The sequence below is a fragment of the Oncorhynchus clarkii genome, unplaced genomic scaffold (genome assembly GCF_045791955.1).
Source record: "Oncorhynchus clarkii lewisi isolate Uvic-CL-2024 unplaced genomic scaffold, UVic_Ocla_1.0 unplaced_contig_11951_pilon_pilon, whole genome shotgun sequence".
NCBI classification, from domain to species: Eukaryota; Metazoa; Chordata; class Actinopteri; order Salmoniformes; family Salmonidae; genus Oncorhynchus; species Oncorhynchus clarkii.
In genome coordinates this window covers 14,750-41,707 of record NW_027258407.1, presented here as the reverse complement: position 1 = coordinate 41,707, position 26,958 = coordinate 14,750, and the positions used below count along the sequence as shown (strand labels likewise).

Here is a 26,958-nt window from a genome sequence, read left to right as displayed (position 1 = left end):
ATTTGTCTCATTCTCAAAACTTTTGGCTACGACTGTACATTCCTCTCCTTGTTTCCTTTCCTTCTGGTAATACAAACTGATTTTAGGAGATAGGAAAGGTGGAAACAATATGGAGGAAGACAGGTTAAATTAAGGAAAACAACAAAGTAAGGAAAGGAGACAAGGAAAGTAAGGAAGCTACTTCAGACTATTGAGATTCTCCCTGGGTTGTGAGGAGAGGATTGGAGAGTAACCTGGAGCCTTCTGGCATGTGGTGGATTTGGGTTGTGAGGAGAGGAACCTGGAGCCTTCTGGCATGTGGTAGATTTGGGTTGTGAGGAGAGGAACCTGGAGCCTTCTGGCATGTGGTGGATTTGGGTTGTGAGGAGAGGAACCTGGAGCCTTCTGGCATGTGGTGGATTTGGGTTGAGTAGTGACCATAGAGATAGATAGAGGACTCTAGTGCCCAAAAGCCTGTTTTAGCATGGGCAGCGCCATTGAGGACCATTCTGAAGTAGTCATGACTGCAGGTGGCAGTAAATCACCAACCTTGGCTTTATATCGGTTCAAACAACACAATGCAGGTGGCAGTGTGCACCCTGTCAGTTTGTTTACCAAGTCATAGAAGTAGTAGATGAAGAATGGACTACCTCAAAAAGGAGATGACCTCTATGGCGCTGCTTAGCTCTCACAGACGCCACAATGGGACAGATACAATGTCTACGGTAGTGAAACGCAAACAGATGCACCAAACCTGCAGGGCACGCTCTCTTCTTACATGTTTTGTTTTTTTTAACAGAGCTCTCTACAACTAGGCTGAAACAAGGCAGGAAAAATATGCCATAAATGAATTTCAAACATTCAAAAATCACAGTTTATTGAAGCAATGAAGAGTAAACAAACTCCTCCATTCTGTCAAGCTAATCAATCAAATGAATGAATTAATAAATTGGATAAATATAAACTTTCAGTGGATTGAATATAGGTGATCACAATGGTAAAAGTGTAACATGTACATTCATATGTGTCAATCTAAAACCTGTGCTGTGTTCAAATACACATACCAACATCCTGTATACTACATACTTAATGAGTATATACTACATACTATTAGTTAATTTTAGAATACTGTAAACGAAGGGTATCCTTTCAGTTGAGTGTACTAGCACTTCGCCTGTCTACCAGAAGTTTATGCTGTTGCTATGCAACCTCTTTCTGGCTTGTTAGCATAACAAATTACTAGCTAGACATTTTGCGATTTCGACTGTGTCTGTAAATTCAATATGGTAAAGCGTTGTCAGATTGTCCGTTCGTAAATCCAGAGCGTTTCGGTCTCGGAGCCCACACTAGACGCTCTGACCAAGGAGTAGGGTTGATCCGAGCGTTCTGTCCTCACAACGGCAGTCAAGCACCCAAGCTAACTGGCTAGCTACCTCCAGACACAAATGAGAGAAACCCTCACTCTGACCATTTTACTCGCCCTAGCAGAGCTGGTTGGGCAGTTTTCATTTTATGCAGAGTGTTGGTGACTAACTGTGCTCCATTCAACGCCTTTTATTCAGCTATTCTGTGCACTGGCACACAGATGAGAGATGCTCTGAAATTAGAGTAGATAGCCAGAATTAACTATGTCCATTGAGAACGCACGACGACTCTACCACTTAGCTAAGAATGATGTGAATAATCAAGTCAATAAACACTGGGAAGTTAGTTAATATACTACCTGGCAAGTTCAATGTATTAGTAGCCAACTAACGTTAGGTAGCTAGCTAACAGCCCGGTACATACTGCTGAATGACATGCTGCGGTTCGTAAGGACAGCGTAGCTAATAAATTGTCAGCCAACATAACGTTAAACTTGTTTGAAAAGTCATTACTTTATTACATTGCTCAACATTTTCCTAAAGCAATTCATTTCTATCTGCTCTCGTCGGCCATTTTCCTCAAATCTGAAAACGTTGGTGAAGCCACGCCCATTTTCTGAAGAATTGCATTATGGTCCCTAAAAGCACAGAAATAGTGTCCACTGCTTGTATACTTCGTATTTAGGTGAATTTAGTAGGACATCCAGGAACGTTTGGCATACTATATCCAATAAGTACTTAACTACATACTCAATGTTACATCACAAATAGTACAGCTAGTATGAGTATTTGAACACAGCTCTGGGATCACCTCTGGAAATCACTCCATGGGGTTAGGTTATGCTCCATGGGGATTAGGGAATGCCATTTAGGACAAAAGTATAGTCTTTAGCATCCTGTCTTTACATCCATTAAATTAACATTAGGACCAACATATAAAACCATTACAGAATGGATAAGTTATAACAGGGTCAATCTATAGCATATCTTATACAATCCAACACACACACACACACACACACACCTCAGCATTCTCAGGACCTCCATGACAGTACAGGATAAATCTCAATGCAACACAAGCTGATGGGAGTCTGTGGGAGCGTACCAAAATGGCACCCTATTCCCTATATAGTCCACTACTGTAGACCAGGGCCCTATTCCCTATATAGTCCACTACTGTAGACCAGGGCCCATTCCCTATATAGTCCACTACTGTAGACCAGGGCCCATAGGGAACCCCATAGGGCTCTGGGCAAAAGCAGTGTAATTTATAGGGAATAGGTTGCCATTTGGGACTGGTTCATCTTAATAACCCTGGTCACCTGTCTGGCCAGAGAACCAGACAACCTGGGGTTTTGAACCACCCCCAGGCGGGGTAGAGGCTGAGCTGCCGCAGGCTCTACCCAGCCAAGGAGCTTCTAATCCTGGGTAGGAGGGGCAGTACCCTCCCTGGGTCTCCATGAGTGGGTAGGAGGTGGTAGTCATTTCTCACTTGCTGAGGGTGGAGTTGCAGACAGCACAAACAAACACCGTCTCTCTCTGGGCATCTGGAGCTGGGAGGGAGGTAAAGAGGCATTACATGAGAAAGGGGAGGCAGCTGGAGCAGGGAGGTAAAGAGACATTACATGAGAAAGGGGAGGCATCTGGTAAGGGAGGTAAAGAGGCATTACATGAGAAAGGGGAGGCATCTGGAGCTGGGAGGGAGGTAAAGAGGCATTACATGAGAAAGGGGAGGCATCTGGAGCTGAGAGGGAGATAAAGAGGCATTACATGAGAAAGAGGCAGGGGAATGGGGAGAGAAAGGTGTAAAATAGAAGATATTTTGTTTTTAAAATCAACTGATGTCTTCGGAGACCTTATTTATAATTTCATCATTTCAGTATAGAAATACCATAATAGCATGTTGTGTGTGTGTGTGTGTGTGTTTCTCTCTCACCTGTGACACCCATGCAGGCCTTGAGGACCTTGTAGGAGCAGCATCTGGAGCAGAAGCTGTTGCCACAGTTACTACAGCTCCGCTGAAACAGCAGAGGTCACGATGACATCATCATCATTGTTATGTCCCAAACTGAACCCTATTCCAGGGTTGAGGCCAATTTGAAATGAAGTGGGTGAATTCAGGAAGTAAAGTGAAACTCTAACCCAACCCTGTCCTATTCCCTACCTAGTTCACTAATTGTGACCAGGGCCCATAGGACTCTGTTCTAAAGTGGTAGATTATATAGGGCATAGGATGCCATTTGGGACCCACACCAGGTTCCACACATAGGTATTAAACAACCTACAGTATTACTGCTTTGCTTTATCTTGGCCAGGTCGCAGTTGTAAATAAGAACTTGTTCCCAACTGGCCTACCTGGTTAAATAAAGGTGTTCTCAACCTGCCTACCTGGTTAAATAAAGGTTAAATAAAATAAAAAGACATAGGATTGTATTTATTGGTGGTTTAAAAACAGGTGTAAAGCTCTTACCCTTCTCTTCACCACTGAGAAGACTGCACTGCAGCTGGAACAGTTACCTTGGGGATGAGAGAGAGAGGGGGGAGAGAGAGGGAGGGAAAGAGAGGGGGGAGAGAGAGGGAAAGAGGGGGGATATTTAATTTCTATGAAGACTAGCTACTAAACCCACCTCTTAAGTAGGGTTGAGGTGAGGAAGAAGATGAACAGAGGGACGAAGGGTAGACTGACCTGTGTTGTTGGTGGGGTAGCGTTTGCGTAGCTTCTCCGTCAGTTTGGACACCTTACTGCGGATTGGCTCGTTGCGGCTCAGCAGACCGTTGTCTGAGGTGATGGAGATGGTGTCCAAATCTGAACTTATGTCATCATCCTCCTGTAGAGGGGAGGGGGGGCAGAATGGGGGGGGGGAGGAGAAGAGAAGGGTTAAGTTACTAAAGAGCAGTTAAAGGCAGCAGCTTTGTGGGAACTACAAACCATAGCCCCTAAACCCTACATCCCGCTCCCTGAACCCTACTCCTCCAACCGATCTCTTCCATGGTTTAGGTGGATGTGTTTCTCAACGTCAACAGCAGAGGGAGTCGAGAGCACGCAGGCAGCAAAACCCCACTAACACAAAACCATACACATCATCCTCCAAGGCAGGGGTGTCCAACTCCTTCCATGGAGGGCCCAGAGTCTGCTGGTTTTGGAGGTTTTCCTGTCCAATTAAGACCTACACAACCAGGTGAGGCCAGTTCCTTACTAACCAATGAGCTCAATTCATCAATCAAGTCAAAGGAAGGAGTGAAAGCCTGCAGACTGGGACCTCTGTGGAATGAGTTTGAAACGTGCAACCAGACATGCTCCAGATCAGTTGTACAGTTCACACCCTTATGGTTAAAGGTTAGTATTAGATGAGGCTAAGCTGATCCTAGATCTGTGCCTATTTATTGCCCTAAAAGACGAGGGCTGGTACACCTCAGGCAAGAAACGTATTGGGAAGGGGCAGGGCACCTTAAGCTCCGCCCTCAGATGACATTGCACCTGTCTCCGTAGACGGGCTGGCAGCCATTCAGCAAAAGACCTCACCTGTATTCAGGTGTCCCTATAGTATAGTACACTACTTTAGACCCTAGTCCCTAAAATATAGTACACTACTTTAGACCCTAATCCCTAAAATATAGTGCACTACTTTAGACCCTAGTCCCTATAATATAGTGCACAACTTTTATGAAATCAAAATTGCAAGATTGTTATAATACTGTAATTGCAACAAATGGTTGTTTTATGCAACAGAATAGAGGGTTCTTATAATATTGTATCTGTGAACTGAAAGTGGGCCTCTGGGAGATTTAACACTGACAGGAGATTTATGATGTCTTTGGGTGATAAAACCTAAAGAGACCACATTCCAGAACATGAGTTAATGTTTCTCATCTATAGGGTACCAGGGGGAGATGACCCCAGGGCCAGACCCTGGTCTCTACACAATGAGAGATGACCCCAGGGACAGACCCTGGTCTCTACACAATGAGCAATGACCCCAGGGCCAGACCCTGGTCTCTACACAATGAGAGATGACCCCAGGGCCAGACCCTGGTCTCTACACAATTAGAGATGACCCCAGGGCCAGACCCTGGTCTCTACACAATGAGAGATGACCCCAGGGCCAGACCCTGGTCTCTACACAATGAGAGATGACCCCAGGGCCAGACCCTGGTCTCTACACAATGAGAGATGACCCCAGGGCCAGACCCTGGTCTCTACACAATGAGAGATGACCCCAGGGCCAGACCCTGGTCTCTACACAATGAGAGATGACCCCAGGGCCAGACCCTGGTCTCTACACAATGAGAGATGACCCCAGGGCCAGACCCTGGTCTCTACACAATGAGAGATGACCCCAGGGCCAGACCCTGGTCTCTACACAATGAGAGATGACCCCAGGGCCAGACCCTGGTCTCTACACAATGAGAGATGACCCCAGGGCCAGACCCTGGTCTCTACACAATGAGAGATGACCCCAGGGCCAGACCCTGGTCTCTACACAATGAGAGATGACCCCAGGGCCAGACCCTGGTCTCTACACAATGAGAGATGACCCCAGGGCCAGACCCTGGTCTCTACACAATGAGAGATGAACCCAGGGCCAGACCCTGGTCTCTACACAATGAGAGATGAACCCAGGGCCAGACCCTGGTCTCTACAAAATGAGAGATGACCCCAGGGCCAGACCCTGGTCTCTACACAATGAGAGATGACCCCAGGGCCAGACCCTGGTCTCTACACAATGAGAGATGACCCCAGGGCCAGACCCTGGTCTCTACACAATGTGGACTGTTTTTACAGCAGATACTGTCTGCTGTGAATTATAAGTATCTTTCATACAAATCTTAACCTTGTGACCCATTCTATACATATGTTGTTTGTCATGTAGGTTGAAAGGGGTGTATCTTGGCTATAAAAGTCCTTTTGTCTCGGGGCTCTCAACGAATTATCTGAGGGTGATTGGTCGACCAGCCATCATTATCGTAGAGCGCTCAATCCATTCATTTTATATGGGTGTGTTGTATTGATCTGCTCCCTTATTAATAAGTGAATAAAGATTTAGTTTAAGTGTAACTCTCACTCCACATTTGATAGTAAAGAAATTAACCACCACACTTTATACCCTAGTCCCTAAAATAGTGCACTAATTTAAACCCTAGTCCATGAAATATAATGCACTACTTTATACCCTAGTCCCTAAAATATACTACACTACTTTAGACCCTAGTCCCTAAAATACAGTGCTCTACGGTCTGAGGCATTGCATCTCAGAGCAAGAGGCGTGCGTCACTACAGTCCCTGGTTCGAATCCAGGCTTTATCACATCCGGCCGGTGATTGGGAGTCCCATAGGGCGGCGCACAGGTCGCCCAGGTTTGGCAGTCTTAGTGCACTACTTTTGACCAGAGCCCTATGTAGCATGAGATGGATGTGTCCTATTTGCATCCTTACAGTGAAGTGCACAACCATGCTAGAAACACGTCACACAATACACATTACAACGCCACCCTTGTGTGTGTGTACTCAGGTGCAGTGACCAACTCAGAGCATGCTCATCCAATGGTTTGCTGGAATAATGCAGACACGCCCAGACTACATTGAGAATGAGGCCGATTGTATGAATGATGATTAGTGCTTAGTGCTATAGAGTGATTAGTGCTATATATCATGACATTAGCGCTATATATATATATATATATATATATATAATGATATTAGTGGTATATAGTGATTAGTGCTATATATCATGACATTAGCGCTATATATATATATATATATAATGACATTAGTGCTATATATAATATACATACATACATATATTGACATTAGTGCTATATATAATATACATATATAATGACATTAGTGCTATATATATTGACATTAGTGCTATATATAATATACATACATATATATATAATGACATTAGTCCTATATGTAATGATAGTGTTATATATAATGACATTAGTGGTATAGATAGATGTGAAGTTATAGTCCTGATGTCATAATGGTAACATAACCAGTGATGGTAACAACAGCACTAAGGTGTAAAGACATCCCACTACCCATGCAGACAGGACCCAACTGAGGTGTGTACCCTAAACACCCCCCCCTCCCTCTCACCACAAACAGGGTCAGGGAAGGGGGTGAACTAGACTTACCACTAAAGCCAAGGGAGTCTCCTTGTTAGGATGGAGAGGAACAAACACACACAGGAGCAGATTACACACACCCCCCCATATCTATCTAACACACCAATTTTTAACACACCGTATCTATCTAACATAAACACAGCAGAAACACACACACTGTGCGGTCTGAGATAGTAATATTGAACTGGCCAGCTGCACTAGATGCATAACGTTTGCAGAGCACGAGACGCTTCACTTCAATGAAACCCGGTGGTCTATTTCTATTGTGTAGATTGGATCGTGCAGCTCACACCACTGAACAGTGTGATGACGTGGTCTATTTCTATAGTGTAGATTGGATCGTGCAGCTCAACACCACTGAACAGCGTGATGACGTGGTGGTCTATTTCTATTGTGTAGATTGGATCGTGCAGCTCACACCACTGAACAGCGTGATGATGTGGTCTATTTCTATAGTGTAGATTGGATCGTGCAGCTCACACCACTGAACAGTGTGATGACGTGGTCTATTTCTATAGTGTAGATTGGATCGTGCAGCTCACACCACTGAACAGTGTGATGACGTGGTCTATTTCTATAGTGTAGATTGGATCTGCAGCTCACACCACTGAACAGTGTGATGACGTGGTCTATTTCTATAGTGTAGATTGGATCGTGCAGCTCACACCACTGATCAGTGTGATGACGGGGTCTATTTCTATTGTGTAGATTGGATCGTGCAGCTCACACCACTGAACAGTGTGATGACGTGGTCTATTTCTATAGTGTAGATTGGATCTGCAGCTCACACCACTGAACAGTGTGATGACGTGGTCTATTTCTATTGTGTAGATTGGATCGTGCAGCTCACACCACTGAACAGTGTGATGACGTGGTCTATTTCTATTGTGTAGATTGGATCGTGCAGCTCACACCACTGAACAGTGTGATGACGTGGTCTATTTCTATAGTGTAGATTGGATCTGCAGCTCACACCACTGAACAGTGTGATGACGTGGTCTATTTCTATAGTGTAGATTGGATCGTGCAGCTCAACACCACTGAACAGTGTGATGACGGGGTTTGAACTCTGCTCATGCCAGCAAAACGTTAAGCTTCCAGTGTAGCAGGTAAAGAACGAGGGTTCTCTCCACGTCCCCGTGTAGCTCCTGTGCAACACACACCACTGCAATACACACACACACACACACTTACAGGTCTTTGACCTCGGTCATGACGTCGTGTAACACTGAACTGTCTGAGATAGTCCTAAATATTCAATTCAAATCACAATTTATTGGTCACATACACATATTTAGCAGATGTTAATGCAGGTGTAGCGAAATGCTTGTAACACACACACACAACTTAGTAACTGGGCTGAGTAGTTGAACTGTCACAGAACTTTATCACACATAAAAACAACAATTATTTGTCGCAATTGTTCATTAATGTGTCCTGTTTCTAATGCTGTAATACCACAGCCCGACAGACAGGGGGAGCCACTCACCTGCAGGGAGATAGGGGGCTCCTGAGTCAACTGAGAGTGGAGGGAGGTAGAAACAGAAAAGGAAATGAATCATCAAGAAGGACAGGAAGTTGTCAGCCAGCGACAGAAGGAAGAAGGAGAAGAAGCTGTGTTCCAACACAATCTTTTTCCTTCTGATTTGACAATGACATGGATTAGGTCAAAGGAAGGTGGGCCTAGTGGATTCCTTGGTTTCTCCCATCCTACCATGTTAGATCTGTGAAGACTGAGTGGAAGGAATGGGGGCAGTGTTCAAACAGGGCCGGAGTGAGAGTGGTGCAATTGCCAATAAAGTTATATCAAATCAAAACGACATGGCCTAAGACCTGACCAGAGAGCGAGAGGTCAGGATGAGAAACCAGTCAGATAACGAGACATGAAGGAATAAAGTCGAGATAACGGTTGATTTCGTTTTTACCTCGATGGCGTCTTTGAACTCATCATCAGGCTCTGCCTCCTCAGCCTCCTCGACGCTGCCCGGGGACAGGTCCTACACACCACACACAATAATGATATACATGTAAGTTAGATAAGAGGATTATTGCAGAACACTGATCTGTAATGTTTTCATGTACACCATTGATCCAAATATACAGACTCTATTTATACATCCACCCCTTCCTCTCTCCCTCCCTACCCCTGTTTCTCTCTCCTCCCACCCGGTTTCTCTCTCCCTCCCTCCCTACCCGTTTCTCTCCCCCCACCCCCGTTTCTCTCCCCCCCCACCCGGTCTCTCTCTCCCTCCCTCCCTACCCGTTTCTCTCCCCCCACCACTTCTTTCTCCCTCCCACCCTGTGTCTCTCTCTCCCTCCCTCCCTCCCTACTTGTTTCTCTCCCCCCACCACTTCTCTCTCCCTCCCTACCCGTTTCTCTCCCCACACCACTTCTCTCTCTGTCCATACCTCCAAGCTGGTAGCAGTGGGAGTCCGGTCCAGGCTGCTGTGGTCCGGTTCTGTGAGGTCCATCTCTCCTTCTGAGGATGGGTTCTGGCCAGACTGGACCACCTCCCTTAGGTCCAACACAACTACACACACAGAGGGGGAGTGGAACCAGGCTGTTAGAACACAGAACCAACACTTGAGTGTGTGTCTGCCGGGGCGTCAGGGTAGCCTAGTGGTTAGAGTGTTGGACTAGTAACTGAAAGGTTGCAAGTTCAAATCGCCGAGCTGACAAGGTACAATTCTGTCGTTCTGCCCCTGAACAGGCAGTTAACCCACTAGGCCGTCATTGTAAATAAGAATTTGTTCTTAACTGACTTGCCTAGTTAAATAAAGGTACAATAAAAACAAATTTTAAAAAAGTACAGTACCAGTCAAAAGTTTGGACACACCTACCACCTCATTCCAGGGTTTTTCTTTATTTTTTTAAAAACATTTTCTACATTGTAGAATAATAGTGAAGACATCAAAACTATGAAATAACACATGGAATCATGTAGTAAGCAAAAAAGTGATAAACAAATCTAAATATATTTTATATTTGAGATTCTTCAAAATGCCAAGAGTGTGCAAAGCTGTCATCAAGGCAAAGGGTGGCTACTGTTGAATGAGAAGGTGTGTCCAAACTTTTGACTGGTACTGTATGCATGTGTACTGACCCCTGCGGAAGTCTCGGTTCCACAGGAAGAGTGCAGTAGTGAGACAGGCCAGCACCCAGCCCACAGGGACAGAATACAGCAGCATCAATACAGCTAACAGGCCACCGTAGAACCTGAGAGACAGAGAAGAGAGACAGAGAGAGGAGGGAGAGAGACAGAGAGAGGAGGGAGAGAGACAGAGACACTCAGGCACACACAAACAACCCTAACCAGTCTGTCGGGAGCTCTGTAAGTACAGATAAGATGTGTGATGATATCTATGGTGAATGTAGAGGGGTTGAGTTACTGTCCTGGAGAACAAGGACACACACACAGTGTTGCTGATCTGGAGGACTCAGTGGCTCCAAGTACCCACACAGACAGTGTTACTGACCTAGAGGACTCAGACTGGCTCCAAGTACCCACACAGACAGTGTTAATGACCTAGAGGACTCAGACTGGCTCCAAGTACCCACACAGACAGTGTTAATGACCTAGAGGACTCAGACTGGCTCCAAGTACCCACACAGACAGTGTTAATGACCTAGAGGACTCAGACTGGCTCCAAGTACCCACACAGACAGTGTTACTGACCTAGAGGACTCAGACTGGCTCCAAGTACCCACACAGACAGTGTTACTGACCTAGAGGACTCAGTGGCTCCAAGTACACACACAGACAGTGTTACTGACCTAGAGGACTCAGTGGCTCCAAGTACACACACAGACAGTGTTACTGACCTAGAGGACTCAGAGTGGCTCTCCCAGTACAGGAGCTTGTAGACGGACTCAGCAGACAGGCAGGCATGAGACAACAGGTCATCTAGCTGCTTTAACCTGTGGACACGGACGGACACACACAGAGAGAGAGAGAGAGACACACCCGGACATGCACGCACACAGGCACACACACAGGGATAGTAAATAAATTAACTTGGTTTTATAAACTGGAAGGCCAAACACACACACACACACTCACTCACTCACTCACTCACTCACAGGTCCTTGACTTCCAGCATGGCGTCCTGTCTGGTGAGCTGAACGTTCTGCAGGTCCTTACGATGCACCGCGTGGCACCGCCTCTTCTGTTGCTCCGCCTCCGACGCCCCGCCCCCACACCTGTCCTGCAGGTAACCCAGGGCAGCCGGGGCAGACACCCCCAGAACACACACAGAGAACCACCCCACTGGAGGGCAGGAGAGAAACTGACTGTCACAGTATATATATATATATATCACATTGTTATACACACTCAGTTGTATGTGGTAGTAGTTCATATAGCAGTGTGTGTGTGTGTGTGTATTACCCAGCATTAGCTCACCTTCACTCAGGGTGAGGAAGAGGGTGTTGAGCAGTACACAGACCAGTAGTGAGCACAGAGGCATCCTCCACCTGCAATACACCACACAGTCATACTGACCTAGGATCAGTTTAGCGTCCTCAAGTCCTATCCTCCAACCATTAGGGTGGAGGAACTAAAAACTGACCTCCGATCAGTGTCTATGGTAAACACTGACTCCCCCCAGTAGGTAGCAGGCTGTACAGTAAACCAAATAAGATGGCATGCATCTACAACTACGCTCATTAGAGCAGGGCTGGAGCAAAAGCCTGACCTGCAGACCAGCTCCACATCCCAGATCTAGGATCAGTCTACCCTCCCTTCATTAGCCCAGTAGGTAGCATGCCAGCTCCACATCCCAGATCTAGGATCAGTCTACCCTCCCTACATTAGCCCAGTAGGTAGAGTGCCAGCTCCACATCCCAGATCTAGGATCAGTCTACCCTCCCTACATTAGCCCAGTAGGTAGCATGCCAGCTCCACATCCCAAATCTAGGATCAGTCTACCCTTCCTACATTAGCCCAGTAGGTAGCATGCCAGCTCCACATCCAAGATCTAGGATCAGTCTACCCTCCCTTCATTAGCCCAGTAGGTAGAGTGCCAGCTCCACAGCCCAGATCTAGGATCAGTCTACCCTCCCTACATTAGCCCAGTAGGTAGAGCGCCAGCTCCACAGCCCAGATCTAGGATCAGTCTACCCTTCCTACATTAGCCCAGTAGGTAGAATGCCAGCTCCACAGCCCAAATCTAGGATCAGCATACCCTCACTGGAACCATTAGGGTGAAGAAACTCAAATCTGACAGGTCAGTGTCTAGGCCCATAGGAAACCTCATCCTACTCCCTTCACTAGCCCAGTAGGTAGAGTGAATCAGTCTACTCTCCCAAGTCCTATCCGTTATCACCATTGGAGAAACTAAAAACAGATCTGGGATCAGTGTATAAATGTATCCTCTCACCCCAGTAGGTAGCGGGCCAGCTCCAACGTGTCAGTGAGCGGCTCCAGAAACAGGGCCATCCTCTTGTAAGACACCACCATCTTGAGCAGGTCAAAGGTCGCGGCCTGGCGGGGGCCAGGGCTTCCCAACTCTGAGGGTGACCCCGCGGGTGAGCCAGGGGTGTCTTTAGGGGGTAGAGACACCAGGGTGTCGTCCCCCCTGTCACCCACCCCCGGACCACCCTGACAGGGGTCCTGACATGCCCCTACTCCAGACTTCATCCCGACTAGAGGGGGGGAGAAAGGGGGACATAGACCGACACAGACAGACATTATTTATCTTGCTCCTTTGCACCCCAGTATCTCTACTTGCACATTCATCTTCTGCACATCTATCACTCCAGTGTTTAATTGCTGTATTGTAATTACTTCGCCACCATGGCCTAATTATTGCCTTTCCTCCCTTATCTCACCTCATTTCCACTCACTGTATATAGACTTTTGTTTTCTACTGTATTATTGACTGTATGTTTCCATGTGTAACTCTGTGTTATTGTTTGTGTCACACTGCTCTACTTTATCTTGGCCAGATCGCAGTTGTAAATGAGAACGTGTTCTCAACTAGCCTCCCTGTCTAAATAAAGGTCAAATACCATAAAAAAAGACAGAGAAACACAGAGAGACACGATAAGATGTTAAGATTTTATTTTCATGTCCGTCTGTTGCTCTAGTTAGCATTTCCTGAATATGTTACGCTGTGCAAACACTCACTCACTCACTCACTCGCTAGCTATCAGTGGAAAGAGGAAGTGGGCAATCACGAGCCTGGACGATCAAAGTAAATCTACCATATCTGCTTTAATGACGATTTAATCATTGATCTTCTAATGCTACTGAGAAACTTGACTGCAGACTTGTGTTCGGCTGACATGAAATGGGTGGGTCATGAAACAATATGACTGCAACAGGCCACAACACTGCGTTGTTAAATATGGTTTATATATCACACGTTGATGAAAATACAGTGTTGTCACACATAGCTAGTGTTGTCTAACGTTACACAACAACAGCTGTCATCCAAATCGCATGTAGCCACCTGGCGAAATTGTAACTTAAACTAACCAGCTAGTGATTGACATAACATTAACATGTAATATTTGCAACAATCAATATATATGAATAATAAGGCAAGAAATGCAACATTACCTGACTAGTGGGCAAAGTGTCAAAAACCCGTAGTTAGCGAATATGAAAGCGATTCTCGATCGTCAACACGATGAATGTAGGAAGAGACGCGTCACACACGCCCGTGTAGACCGTTTTCACAGTCTTCTTGTAATGAAGTCAATCAATTGTTTTCGCTTCTCAAATCGATATTATTGAGTTGACGATGTTTTGTGTTGTATACGTGTTTGGGAAAGTACTTGTTTTAAGCAAATAATGCCTGCCTGCCTGCTGCGAGAGAAAAGTAATCGCTTCCGCAATAAAATCCGACTGGCCAATAGAACGCAGAGCGAACCGATGAGGGAGAGAGTAGATTCAAGGAAATATCGTAGCCGTCAAAATCACGTCAATCTGACGTCTATTTGTGGGGGAAATTATGAGCTACATCACTCATTTCTCTCTAAATGAAATATTTGACTAAGATACTCACCCAAAACGGTGTTATGACAAATATAATAGTATTGACAAAAAGAGTGACGAGTGTTGTGGAAATTCTAATCAATAACGAGGAGAGAGAAGGTCAATCACGATATGCCTTTATTCACAATTTATTAGTAAGGGAGCATGTCACACCAAACACACATGAATGCAGTGAGTGCTCACTGAGTGGAGTGAGCCTCTGGGTTATATACTCTCAGGATAGGTCAGGATAGGTGGGACCTCAGCGATGAATTACAATGGTTCCAGACACTAACCCCACACATCCTGTTCCAGACACTAACCCCACACATCCTGTTCCAGACACTAACCCCACACGTCCTGTTCCAGACACTAACCCCACACGTCCTGTTCCAGACACTAACCCCACAAACCCTGTTCCAGACACTAACCCCACACATCCTGTTCCAGACACTAACCCCACACATCCTGTTCTAGACACTAACCCCACACATCCTGTTCCAGACACTAACCCCACACATCCTGTTCCAGACACTAACCCCACACATCCTGTTCCAGACACTAACCCCACACGTCCTGTTCCAGACACTAACCCCACACATCCTGTGCCAGACACTAACCCCACACATCCTGTTCCAGACACTAACCCCACACGTCCTGTTCCAGACACTAACCCCACACGTCCTGTTCCAGACACTAACCCCACACATCCTGTTCCAGACACTAACCCCACACGTCCTGTTCCAGACACTAACCCCACACGTCCTGTTCCAGACACTAACCCCACACATCCTGTTCCAGACACTAACCCCACACGTCCTGTTCCAGACACTAACCCCACACGTCCTGTTCCAGACACTAACCCCACACGTCCTGTTCCAGACACTAACCCCACACGTCCTGTTCCAGACACTAACCCCACACATCCTGTTCCAGACACTAACCCCACACATCCTGTTCCAGACACTAACCCCACACGTCCTGTTCCAGACACTAACCCCACACGTCCTGTTCCAGACACTAACCCCACACGTCCTGTTCCAGACACTAACCCCACACATCCTGTTCCAGACACTAACCCCACACATCCTGTTCCAGACACTAACCCCACACATCCTGTTCCAGACACTAACCCCACACGTCCTGTTCCAGACACTAACCCCACACGTCCTGTTCCAGACACTAACCCCACACATCCTGTTCCAGACACTAACCCCACACATCCTGTTCCAGACACTAACCCCACACATCCTGTTCCAGACACTAACCCCACACATCCTGTTCCAGACACTAACCCCACACATCCTGTTCCAGACACTAACCCCACACATCCTGTTCCAGACACTAACCCCACACGTCCTGTTCCAGACTTTAGGCCCCAAATACAAGGAACTTGTTGTTTTGTTCAGTACTAAGAACTTAAAAGGACACTTGTTGTTACTTAGTTTCCACCTTGCTAGGAGGGGGTGACTGATGCACAGACACTTGTTGTTACTTAGTTCCACCTTGCTAGGAGGGGGTGACTGATGCACAGACACTTGTTGTTACTTAGTTCCACCTTGCTAGGAGGGGGTGACTGATGCACAGACACTTGTTGTTACTTAGTTCCACCTTGCTAGGAGGGGGTGACTGATGCACAGACATTGTGGACACAAGTGATTGGTTGCCATTACTCATGCCATCCCTTCACATGGGTTGCAATAGGTAAAGACACATTCACATATGGAAACAATGTTTCCTTCTGACCTCCTTTGCCATATTCCCTTTCTGATATTCTGCATAGCATCAGGGACATGTGATAGACAAGCCTGACTTCTTCCCTCTCTGGACCCCAGATGACTTGAGGCCCATATGAGGGAGGAAGTGCAGCTGCCAACACCAGACTCCAAAATGAGACATTCTAATAACATGAGTTTCAACAGTTCAATAATATAAGCATATTCTGCAGATAAGACATCTTAATGATCTATGTTACTTAGCTAATGTTTCCATTCTGAGTCTGGTGTTGGCAGCTGCACTTCCTCCCACTAGGCTAAATTCTTATTTTCAATGATGGCCTAGGAAGAGTGGGTTAACTTTCTCATCCTCCTCCTCCGCACTTTATGGACCCCATTGTTAATCCCCATCATAACAGAGGCATTGTCAGTCCCTATCACCAGGAGTTTCTGTTTTTTAAGACAACACTTCTCGAGGAAAGCCTCAACAGCACGGGCTACAGATTTGGCATCTCCTCCCTCCAACTCAACAAACCCCAGAAATGTTAATACAATTGTCTGTTTTGTGTCACTAAAGTACCTTATCACAAGCCCCGGGTACTTAGAAACACTTACATCCGTGGAGTCATCGAGGAGGAGGCTGAAACGCTGGTCACCCACATCTGCGACCAAGTTTTTCAGAAAGTATGGTGCTAGAACACCATTGATCATTTCTGTGCACTTTGATGTGGGTAGCAGCAGTGGAGTCTGAGAAAGCAGCTCTACATGCTTCTCCAATGTGATCACATGCCAGCATGGAACAGTGTTCAGCGATAGCTGATGGTGGCCTCACCCTTTTTTTAAACCAGAAATGGCAGCTTGTTTTGGGTGGAATTGTTATAAGGCTTTGTCTTTTGAGTATGTTTTTGAGTTGTCGTGTTTTTTTTACATCGCTATGTTTGGCGTAGAAATCAACCTTACAATACAGGCAGTATGCCCGTGTATCATCTCCAATAAACAGCTTCAACCAGCCTTTGAATTCAGGGTTTGATTCCCACTCCTTTCTGTATTTGAGTGTACAGTTTAGACTGAGATAAGATGAGCTTATGTCACAGAGAGGCACACACACACAGTGGACAAGGTGATTAAGTGACTGAGGCTGTGTGAGTCAAATGCAGTGATTTATTTTAGACAAAGAACATTTTACATTCACATCCCGCCCTGAATGAAAGTGCCAGGGCGGGATCAGCCCATGCACGATTCATTTGCAGTCTGGACAAGGAGGGGTGAACATCTCCTGCAGCTGGGAGGGACTGCTGCGCGAGGACTGGGCCATCTGAGTGCTTTGGGATGGGGTGAGGCCCACGGCAGCACCCGCTGCTCGTTGAGAAGAGTAAGAACGATACATGCTTTCACGCCAGTCTCCAATAACACCAGAAAAAGTAGCTAGATTTGTCGCTAGTCGATTTTTTGAAAATGTGTCGCTAGAGGGATCTGAATACTCGCTAAATATAGCTACTAAGTCGCTATGTTGGCAACACTGTGTACATCAGCTCTGTTCAGATAAAATGCACTTGTTGCATCAACCAAACTGCAGCTAACTGTCTGCTAGCAGCTCACTTTTCAGAGTAAAACACAGGTTGCACTGACTAACCTGCTGGCAGTAGTCAGTAAAGTCCGCTAGCTACTGATAACAGCTAATACACCGATCCACCGGGCGTACATACTGTCCATAAACCACTAAAAGTGGTATAACTTAATGTTACTGTAGCTAGCTAATTAGCTGTTGCTAGATGCTCACATTAGCATCTGACTGCAAATCGTGCAGTAACAGTAAGCCTACACTACAATGCTAGCTAGCTGTAATGTTGCTCAACAGTTTTAATTTGCACACAAAGTGAACCAATAACAGTGAATTTACCTGGAATTCTATATAAGTTTAGAAATGAAGAAATTCTGTGGTTCAGTGAATGACTTCCGATGTTCGGCAGATCCACGCTCTCGATCTGTCCACTCTTTACATTCACCAGACACTTGCAAATGGACAATGGCGGCAAAATCTTAATTTAACCAACATTAGTGTGCGTGGTCATGCTGTTTTACACCAATAGAATTTAGTCAGTATTTTTGCTCCCACTCTAGCGGCCACTGGTAATAATTACACTCTAAAATGATTTCATTTAACTACTTGAGAGAAAAATTATTTTAACTCCAGAAAAAACAACACCTGTGCCGAACAAATGCTACGTATGCATTACAGGTATAACATGCGTTTATCTTGGCCAGGTCGCAATTGTAAATGAGAACTTGTTCTCAACTTGCCTACTACCTGGTTAAATAAAGGTGAAATTAAAATAAATAAACATATACTTTATGTATTTCACCGAAAATCCCTGATATTTATTATAATTTATTGTTTTATGGTTATTTTGAGACGTGTTACACTACTTTTAAGAGTGAACTATCGTATTGTATTTATTTTCTACATGGTGTTAATGCTGTGAGGTCATCAACGGGAGCCATGCTTTTACTCCTCGGTTTGCTCAGAGCCTGATGAGGAGAGGTATGTCTTATGTACGCTCCGCTCTTTTCAATGCACATGTAAGCAAATGTCCAAAAAAAGACAACCGAAAATGATATCGTCATTGATTTAGTGTTGCGCTACTGTTTTTAGTAATATATATTAGTGTGAATGGGGATAATGTTTGACTGCAACTTTGCAAGGCTTGCCCAGCCAGCGTTACCTTTGCGGGTCTCTCAGGTGCAGACAGCGTGAGTTTTCTGACAGGAATTCAGCACTCTTTTGTCTTTTATCAGGCTAATATGGTTGTGTATGGCAGTCCAGACGGCAGCATCAAGCTTGGCTTTGTATTTGTATCCATTCCATGCAGGTATGTTCTGAAATGTGACGATTTGATATGTAATGTTTAATGTGCTAATTAGTTTGCTGTTGTTAATTTTGTTACTTGTCTGGACATGTCAAAATGGCGTTGTTGCCTCATTAGTATACCTCAGGTACAATAGTACACTAAGAAATATTTAGAATTTATTAGCTAACTATTTCTGTACAACATTTATCAAATGAAATGAGTCTCTTGAAAATATGAACATGTACATTTTGTACAATGCATTTTTAGTTGTTGACGTGAGTTAGCTCAGAGCGTGATGAAGAGAGGCTAATATAGTTGTGTTTGGGAGTCCAGACAGCAGCATCAACCTTAGTCTTGTATTTGTATCCATTCCATGCAGTCACCAAAAGAGAGACAACCGGCAGGCTTGTGTCCAGAGACTTCTCTTCCACCTACACCTCACCAGAACACAACGCAGAAAGGTACAGGTACTGTACAGTGCCTTTAACACGTGCATGATAGGGAGATGAGGCCAGAGGTTGCAAAAGTGAATTGTAAACACATTTTACAATGCATTCTTCCAACTTCTCTCTTCCAACTTCTCTCTCCCCTCTTTTCTCTCTCAATTTCCCTCCCTCTTTTTCCTCCTTTTTCTTTCTCTATTATTTCCTCGCTCTTCTCTTTCCTCTTATTTCTCTCCTTTTCTCTCTTCATCCATCTCTTTTCTCTCATTTCTCCATCTCTTTTCTCTCATTTCTCCTCTCTTTAATCTCTTTTACTCTTTACTCACTTCTATCCTTTCTATTTCTCTCCTTTTTCTTTCCCTTTCTCCTTTCTCCTTTCTCCCTCCTTTATTTTCTATTTTCTCCCCTGGTTTCTCTAATTTCTCACTCTTCTCTTTCCTCCATTCTCTTCATCCCTCCATTCTTTCTCTTTGAGGATCACTACACAGTGTATAGGAGGCTGAAACGCTGGTCACCCACATCTGCGACCAACTTTTTCAGAAAGTATGGTGCTAGAACACCATTAATAATTTCTGTGCACTTTGAAGTGGGTAGCAGCAGTGGAGTCTGAGAAAGCAGCTCTACATGCTTCTCCAATGTGATCACATGCCAGCATGGAACAGTGTTCAGCGATAGCTGATGGTGGCCTCAGCCTTTTTTAAACCAGAAATGGCAGCTTGTTTTGGGTGGAACTGTTATAAGGCTATTTGCCCTTTGAGTATGTTTTTGAGTTGCCATGTTTTTTTACATCGCTATGTTTGGCGTAGAAATCAGCCTTACAATACAGGCAATATGCCCGTGTATCATCTCCAATTAACGGCTTCGACCAGCTTTTGAATTCAGGGTTTGATTCCCACTCCTTTCTGTATTTTTGTGTCCAGTTTAGACAGATATATGATGAGCTAGGCAGCTAGATGTTTAGCTTATGTATGTGCACACACACACACACACACACACACACAGTGGACAAGGTGAGGAAGTGACTGAGGCTGTATGAGTCAAAAGCAAGCAGTGTTTTATTTTTGTGCAGTGATTTAATTTAGACAAAGAACATTTTACATTTACATCCTTCCCTGAATGTAAGCCAGGGTGGGATAAGCCAGGGCGGGATAAGCCAGCTGCGGCTTCCCGCATGCTCGATTAATTTGCAGTCTGGACGTGGAGGGGTGAACATCTCCTGCTCTGACTGCAGCTGGGAGGGACTGCTGTGCAAGGACTGGGCCGCAGTGTTTCCAATTTAGCGACCGTGTCACTATATTTAGTGAGTGTTTAGATCCCTCTAGCGACACATTTTCAAAAAAGTGACTAGCGACAAATCTAACGACTTTCTGGTGTTAATGGAGACTCTGACATGAAAGCACGTATCGTTCTTACTCTTCTCAACGAGCAGTGGGTGCTGCCATCGGCCCAATGCATTCACAGGCGGCCCAGCAGTGTTGCCAACTCCTCAGTAAGGAAAGTAGCTATAGGCTGTCCGAAAAGTCGCTAACTTCTTATGGCTGGGGGCAGTTGAGTAGCTTGGATGAGTAAGGTGCCCAGAGTAAACTCAGGGGCCTCAGGAGAGCTTCCGTCTTCAGCGGCGGTGGGACTGGATGGCCCAGACCTGGGAGCGTCAGCAGATTCCCCTGACAGAGGTGCCACTGAGCTGGAGGACGGGGGGCTCATAGGAGTGACATGAGGGATGTGGACTGTCGGGTCTGTCTGGAAATGCATTGCAATTGCCCTGGTACCTGAGAGAACAATGCATGATTAGGGTGGGAGAGCTGTTGCTGTTAACATAATTTCTCTGGAATTAATATTTCCTGATTGAGCTAATCATGTAAATTTGATTAACTAGAAAGTCGGCACCACAAAATAATATTTATAGAGCTGTTTTCTTCCGAATAAACTCTTAAAAGACCTAGTAATATTTTACACCAATAGTAGTCGATATTAATCGTCATCTTAATTCAGTCTCATCTGAAAGTTGTAAATTCTTGGTTATCTGCACGAACCCTGGCTCACAAGTTGAATCGGCAATACAAAATTGGGTTTAATTCTTTATTTACTAAATACCTAACTAATCACACAGAATTACACATACACATAATTAAATCATAACTTGATTACAAATTACGTCATTAATGGAAAACGTCCCTAGCGGGCGGGAACAGATATGACAGCTGGTTACACAAAAGAGAAGGGGCTGGGTTTGAGTGAAAGAGCGGGAAGACTGAGGAACAAAGGGCGAAGCTGTGCTATCGTAAATACAGTATCTTATGCATTCTAAATTACTGCCCATTTGGAAAAGGAAAATGCAATAAATATTTACTCTGAACTGCGCTTCTGTAGGTTGGTGGTAGATGGAAGGCCATGTTGCCCAACTGAGTCCTTTGAAGAATGTCTCTGCTGGTAAATTGAATACGTTGTAGTAACGTCGTTGGGTGGTAGACGGGAAACTCTGCCTGTTCCTTCCTAACCCTCATTTGCAGCGGTTGTTGCTAACTCAACAGCTAGGAGGTATCACTTCTGTAGTGAATAAGAGTTCAAAGTTCATACCATTCGCAACCAAAGCTCCCGCTGATGTTGGCTTCGTTCTGTAGTTATTATCTGAACCATTCTGACATCGGATCGTCGTCCTCGGAACAGGAGGTTATATTGTCGTCAAGGCTTTCTATTGGAAGGGAGAGGAGGGCGTGTTTGAAAAGTTTAATAGCCCATGTCCCTTCACAGGGGCGAGCCACTGATTGAGCAGTACCAGTACCAGTACCACCCTACCTTATGAAAACCAAGATCTCACATTTTAGAAGCTAAAATCACATTTCATCCCATCACAAATAATTTCATATTTAAACATTTAAATTGAACAACAATTCCATGTGAATCCGATAACTCTGATGTGTAGACTTTTCACTGTAGAGTTTCTTATCATTGATGAGAATGTCTCAGATGACAACCGAACTGACATCATATTCATTAAGTACCACCGCATTTGTTCAATTGGTCGGATTACCAGAATACAGTTAATTTCCCCCCAACTTCTGATGTTCCCAGAATCTCTATGTTAACTAAGGGTTTTGCAAATGTAACATCAGTAGGGTAGAGAGAGGAAAAAGGGGGGAAGAGGTATTTATGACTGTCATAAACCTACCCCCAGGCCAACATCATGACACTACACAACGACAATTACCGGTTGAGGTGGAGTTGGAATGACCCCCAAGGATGTGGAGCCCCGTGCTCAGCGATAAACCGGCATTTGCCGATCTCGTGAGTCCTGTATACAGTGGAGGTGGCGCCTCCCCTCTTTCCAGATTACCTGGATGCGGATGTAGTCCAGCAACGAGATGCCCAGGGTGTTGACCCCCTTCTCGCTGTTGAAGGTCCTGAGAAGGTCAATGAGGATTTCGCTCGTCGCAGCCCAGCGCGTACGACTCCGACAGTGAAGCGCAATCTCCTTCCTGACGATCTTCCTCGAAACCTCTGCCTCGGTGAGGACGACCATCCCGTGCTTCCCCTCCAGCTCAGACCTCTTGGCCTCCAGCAGTCGGCGGACATCGCCTGCATCCCACTCAAAGATGCAGGCTGACAGCTGCCACATGAAGGGACCGTAGAGCTGGTGGCTCTCAGTGGTGACACCTGATGCGAGAACCACCAGCTGGTCCCAGTCATTGTACATGGCAGCTGTCTTTGATCCGCTGGAGCAGCAGTCTCGGTCCACGTACATGTGCGCCACCCCCCCAGCGAGCCGGTACCGCTCCATGAGACCAGCCGCCATGGGGAGCAGGCCCTTGCCCTCACCGGTAGTGAGGACACTAACGAGGACCTGCCCATGCTCATTACCGACGTCGGTAACCCAGGCGGCCGTGTCTGCAGCGGGACCCGCAATCTTTTTAGTCACCTTGCAGCCAGACGGGTGAGGGCACTGGGGGCATCTCCGATGGATCAGTGAACTGCCGCCCAGTGCCAAGGCCAGAAACTGCTCGCACTCCCCGAGGTACCGTATACAACTCCACATTCCAGGACTGGCTGTGACTTTCACACAGCTTGCTGTAGGTCTGTGACGCACTGTTCACAGGACAGCCTAGAGGAGAGAGATATAAAGCATATGAATGACATGCATTCATTTGAATGAATTACTAACTAACAAAACCTTGTGAACTTACTTGTATGTCAATATTGCTGGAAACTGGCAGTGATGCGTCCAGCTGACTGACAAGGTCCCGTGACCACCCAGCGAGCTTCTTACACCGACCGCATTCCAGGTACACTCGGTGGCCATGTGATACCAGCGGTCGATGTCCAAGACCCCCCCGGATGGTCTTGTAGAGCCCAGCCTTGCAGAGTGTGCCTCTTCACCCAGACTGGGGACGTGCCAGCTTGTATGTCCATATGCATACGGGCATCCAAAGGAACAATTGACATGGGGGGGTTGTGGGATGCAGGTGGCTGATTGTAGATCGGTCGGGGAGGCGTCCACCACGTGACTAGGTCAGTGGTGTCAACCTCTCAAAGTTGTTCCTGGTGAACAGCGTGCGGCCGATCCACCGCTGCTGCTCCTTGGTGAGAGATGAACGCCAACTCTCTGGAAGCAGCAGCTGAGTGAGAGGAGAGAGTGATGGGGGCGGGGGAGAAGGGATGGTAATGTTTCAGAGAAACGGAGGGCGGCCTTGGAGGCAGGAAGGACTGCCGGGGCAAATCCTCCTCTTCTCTCTGCCCCAGCGGAGCAGAGGCCGGGGCAGGAACAGGGGCTTGGTCAGCTGGAGGCAGAGGCCGAGGGAGCGATGGGGGGACCTGTAGGGATCTTACTGAGGGAAGGAGGTGGTCAAGATCTCGCGATACATGGCCCCATCCATCCTCCCCTCAATACGGTGCAGTTGTCCTGTCCCCTTTGCAGAAAAGCATCCCCAAAGAATTATGTTTCCACCTCCATGCTTCACGGTTGGGATGGTGTTCTTGGGGTTGTACTCATCCTTCTTCTTCCTCCAAACATGGCGAGTGGAGTTTAGACCAAAAAGCTCTATTTTTGTCTCATCAGACTACATGACCTTCTCCCATTCCTCCTGTGGATCATCCAGATGGTCATTGGCAAACTTCAGATCTTGCATGGAGCCCCAGACCGAGGGTGATTGACCGTCATCTTGAACTTCTTCCATTTTCTAATAATTGCGCCAACAGTTGTTGCCTTCTCACCAAGCTGCTTGCCTTTTGTCCTGTAGCCCATCCCAGCCTTGTGCAGGTCTATAATTTCATCCCTGATGTCCTTACACAGCTCTCAGGTCTTGGCCATTATGGAGAGGTTTGAGTGTGTGGACAGGTGTCTTTTATACGGGTAATGAGTTCAAACAGGTGCAGTTAATACAGGTAATGAGTGGAGAACAGGGGGCTTCTTAAAGAAAAACTAACAGGTCAGTGAGAGCCAGAATTCTTACTGGTTGGTAGATGTTCAAATACTTATGTCATGCAATAAAATGCAAATTAATTACTTAAAAATATGGATTTTTGTTTTAGATTCCGTCTCTCACGGTTGAAGTGTACCTTTGATAAAAAATTACAGACATCTACATGCTTTATAAGTAGGAAACACTGACGATTATGCAGGTTATCAAATACTTGTTCTCCCCACTATATGTCATCATTTCCAACTGTGTAGAACAAGTGGAATTATATTTTCCTTTAAGATATGTAACACTTACGTAGCCGCACTCTTGGGCCGGGTGTTACTGACGGGGGTGGGCCTGGCCACAGCAGCTACCCCCTATTGGTCTCTGCGCTGAATGTAGTAAATCAAGGCGGCCATCGCACTCCCAGGATAACGGGGTGTCTGCATCCTCAAGCTCCTGACATATATCTGTGTGAGACACAGCAGAGGGAACGTTTCAGATGTAAAATGTGGCATAAAACACACTGAGATGAACATAGAAAACACAAAAGACGCAAAAGACCCATTACTTTATCCTGTCTGCACCCGTAGCCTCATACAGGTCCTGTAGTGAGTCCCACTTGTACTTCCCGATGCCAACAAGGGTCTTGCCCTCTTGGCCTGAAATCAGCACGTGAACCAATTAACTGTCAGAGCAAAAGAGTTACATCTTACAAACAATGAGGAGAATTAATCTCACCTGGCTGGGAGGACTGGACTTTAGCTTCCTCGTACACCCGGTTGAACCTGACCATCTCAGCGAAGGCCGGATAGGCGCACGAATAGCGAGTCAAGGCGTCCTTGTTGGCCCATCAGGGGATGCTGGGAAACGCTGCCCTCTCGCTCCCTCTCCTTCTGATGCACTGTTACCACGTGCACCATGTAGCCCACGTCGTTCTCCATCAGCCACTTGAAGGTCTGACCCCGGTACTTGTCGAACCGTGCACCGGCTCAGGATGACCACCTCTGCACCGGGGTCACCTCCCTCGGAGACGACGCGGGCTCGAGCCTCTCCCTCCACTTCCTCCCACTTCTTAGCCCTCACAGGAGGGCCCTGGGTACCAGAAGCAGGAGGGCCCTGAGCACCAGAAGCAGGGGGGCCGTCAGCGGCCACTTTTACTGCCTGGGGTGTGGCCTTGAGGACCAACTCCTGTGAGGGCGTGAAACGGAACCTAGTAATTTCCATTTTAGGAGGCAAGAAAAAAAACTATCATGACTAATGAGTGCAGTAACAAGGAACAGCATAACCGTATTAGATTCATATAAAGGAACTTATGTTTGCTTGATAGGTCTGCTAGGAGGAGGACAGCAGTGGGAGGTTAGGGTGATTATTATTGTATTTGTAGTTCAATTCAGTTTACATAGAAAGACACATTTGCCCCACCGAGTAAGATATTGCCCATTCTTCTATGTTGAAGGAGGAGGGGAAATGGGGGTGAGAGGAGGAGTTGGCAGGGGCCATGTCAATAATGCATATTAAGTAGCCATGTGCTTTGAGCACCAGGTCTAACAGTGATGACAACAACAGAAGCCCAGTCTAGGAGTTAATGATGAACCAGAGTATACATAGGGAAACAGGATGAAACGGAAGATAATTATTGCAATGTAAATCCAGTAAACATTAAATAAATGTCAGCAATCTCTACACACAAAATAACATACCATAATTCCTCTAATGTACTGTGTGTGTGTGTGTGTGTGTGTGTGTAGCACAGTGCATCTGGGCCACTGACCGAAATGTGGACAGAAATGTTTGCAAAAGGTAAGCTAGTCATGCCTTATATTGTTTTACCTTTGTGTTCTAGCTACTGCTGTAGAGAAAAACATCAGCTCTACCAGGAAGTTGAGTTTTCACCTGAAGATGTGTTGATAAATCATGTTTTATTTATATTTGTATATTTTAATGTCTATCCTTTTTTCTTTTTTTTACAGCATTTTGTTTGGGAACGGACCAATGTTAGTCTGGTGTCTCGCCTCAACTGCCTACCATGGGTTACCCTACCAGTGGCTCAGTGTTCTTCACCTTGCCCCTTAGTGTCCTTCATTTCCACCAGCCACTG

The 26,958-nt window shown here is 46.0% G+C and overlaps 1 protein-coding gene across 4 annotated transcripts; it reads right to left on the bottom strand.

The window, feature by feature from the left end:
• Nucleotides 1–1,840: 1,840 nt before the first annotated feature.
• On the bottom strand, nucleotides 1,841–14,307 carry LOC139396874 (protrudin-like). Of its 4 annotated transcripts, XM_071143796.1 has the most exons (16): nucleotides 14,132–14,307; nucleotides 14,038–14,096; nucleotides 12,854–13,118; nucleotides 11,878–11,948; nucleotides 11,556–11,742; nucleotides 11,298–11,393; nucleotides 10,579–10,691; nucleotides 9,884–10,005; nucleotides 9,400–9,471; nucleotides 8,964–8,993; nucleotides 8,669–8,722; nucleotides 7,484–7,504; nucleotides 4,030–4,171; nucleotides 3,814–3,860; nucleotides 3,280–3,361; nucleotides 2,564–2,896 (listed from the first exon to the last, which is right to left on the bottom strand). In XM_071143796.1, the coding sequence occupies exons 3-16, from the start codon at nucleotides 13,111–13,113 to the stop codon at nucleotides 2,832–2,834; spliced, it is 1,362 nt and encodes a 453-aa protein (XP_070999897.1). In that variant the 5' UTR covers nucleotides 13,114–13,118; nucleotides 14,038–14,096; nucleotides 14,132–14,307; the 3' UTR covers nucleotides 2,564–2,831. The 4 variants fall into 4 exon arrangements, with proteins under 4 accessions (XP_070999900.1, XP_070999901.1, XP_070999897.1 ...); XM_071143797.1 differs by lacking the exon at nucleotides 8,669–8,722; XM_071143799.1 differs by lacking the exons at nucleotides 7,484–7,504; nucleotides 8,669–8,722 and having other exon boundaries at nucleotides 1,841–2,896.
• Nucleotides 14,308–26,958: the final 12,651 nt, after the last annotated feature.

Bases quoted from the DNA above. Each gene is read 5' to 3' on its own strand.
- LOC139396874 (XM_071143796.1), bottom strand. From the start codon at position 13,113: ATGAAGTCTGGAGTAGGGGCATGTCAGGACCCCTGTCAGGGTGGTCCG. The intron at 10,006-10,578 runs GTCAGTACACAT...CTGTGTGTGTAG, and splicing joins GAACCGAGACTTCCGCAGGG to TTGTGTTGGACCTAAGGGAG. The intron at 3,362-3,813 runs GTAAGAGCTTTA...CTGCTGTTTCAG, and splicing joins TCTCAGTGGTGAAGAGAAGG to CGGAGCTGTAGTAACTGTGG.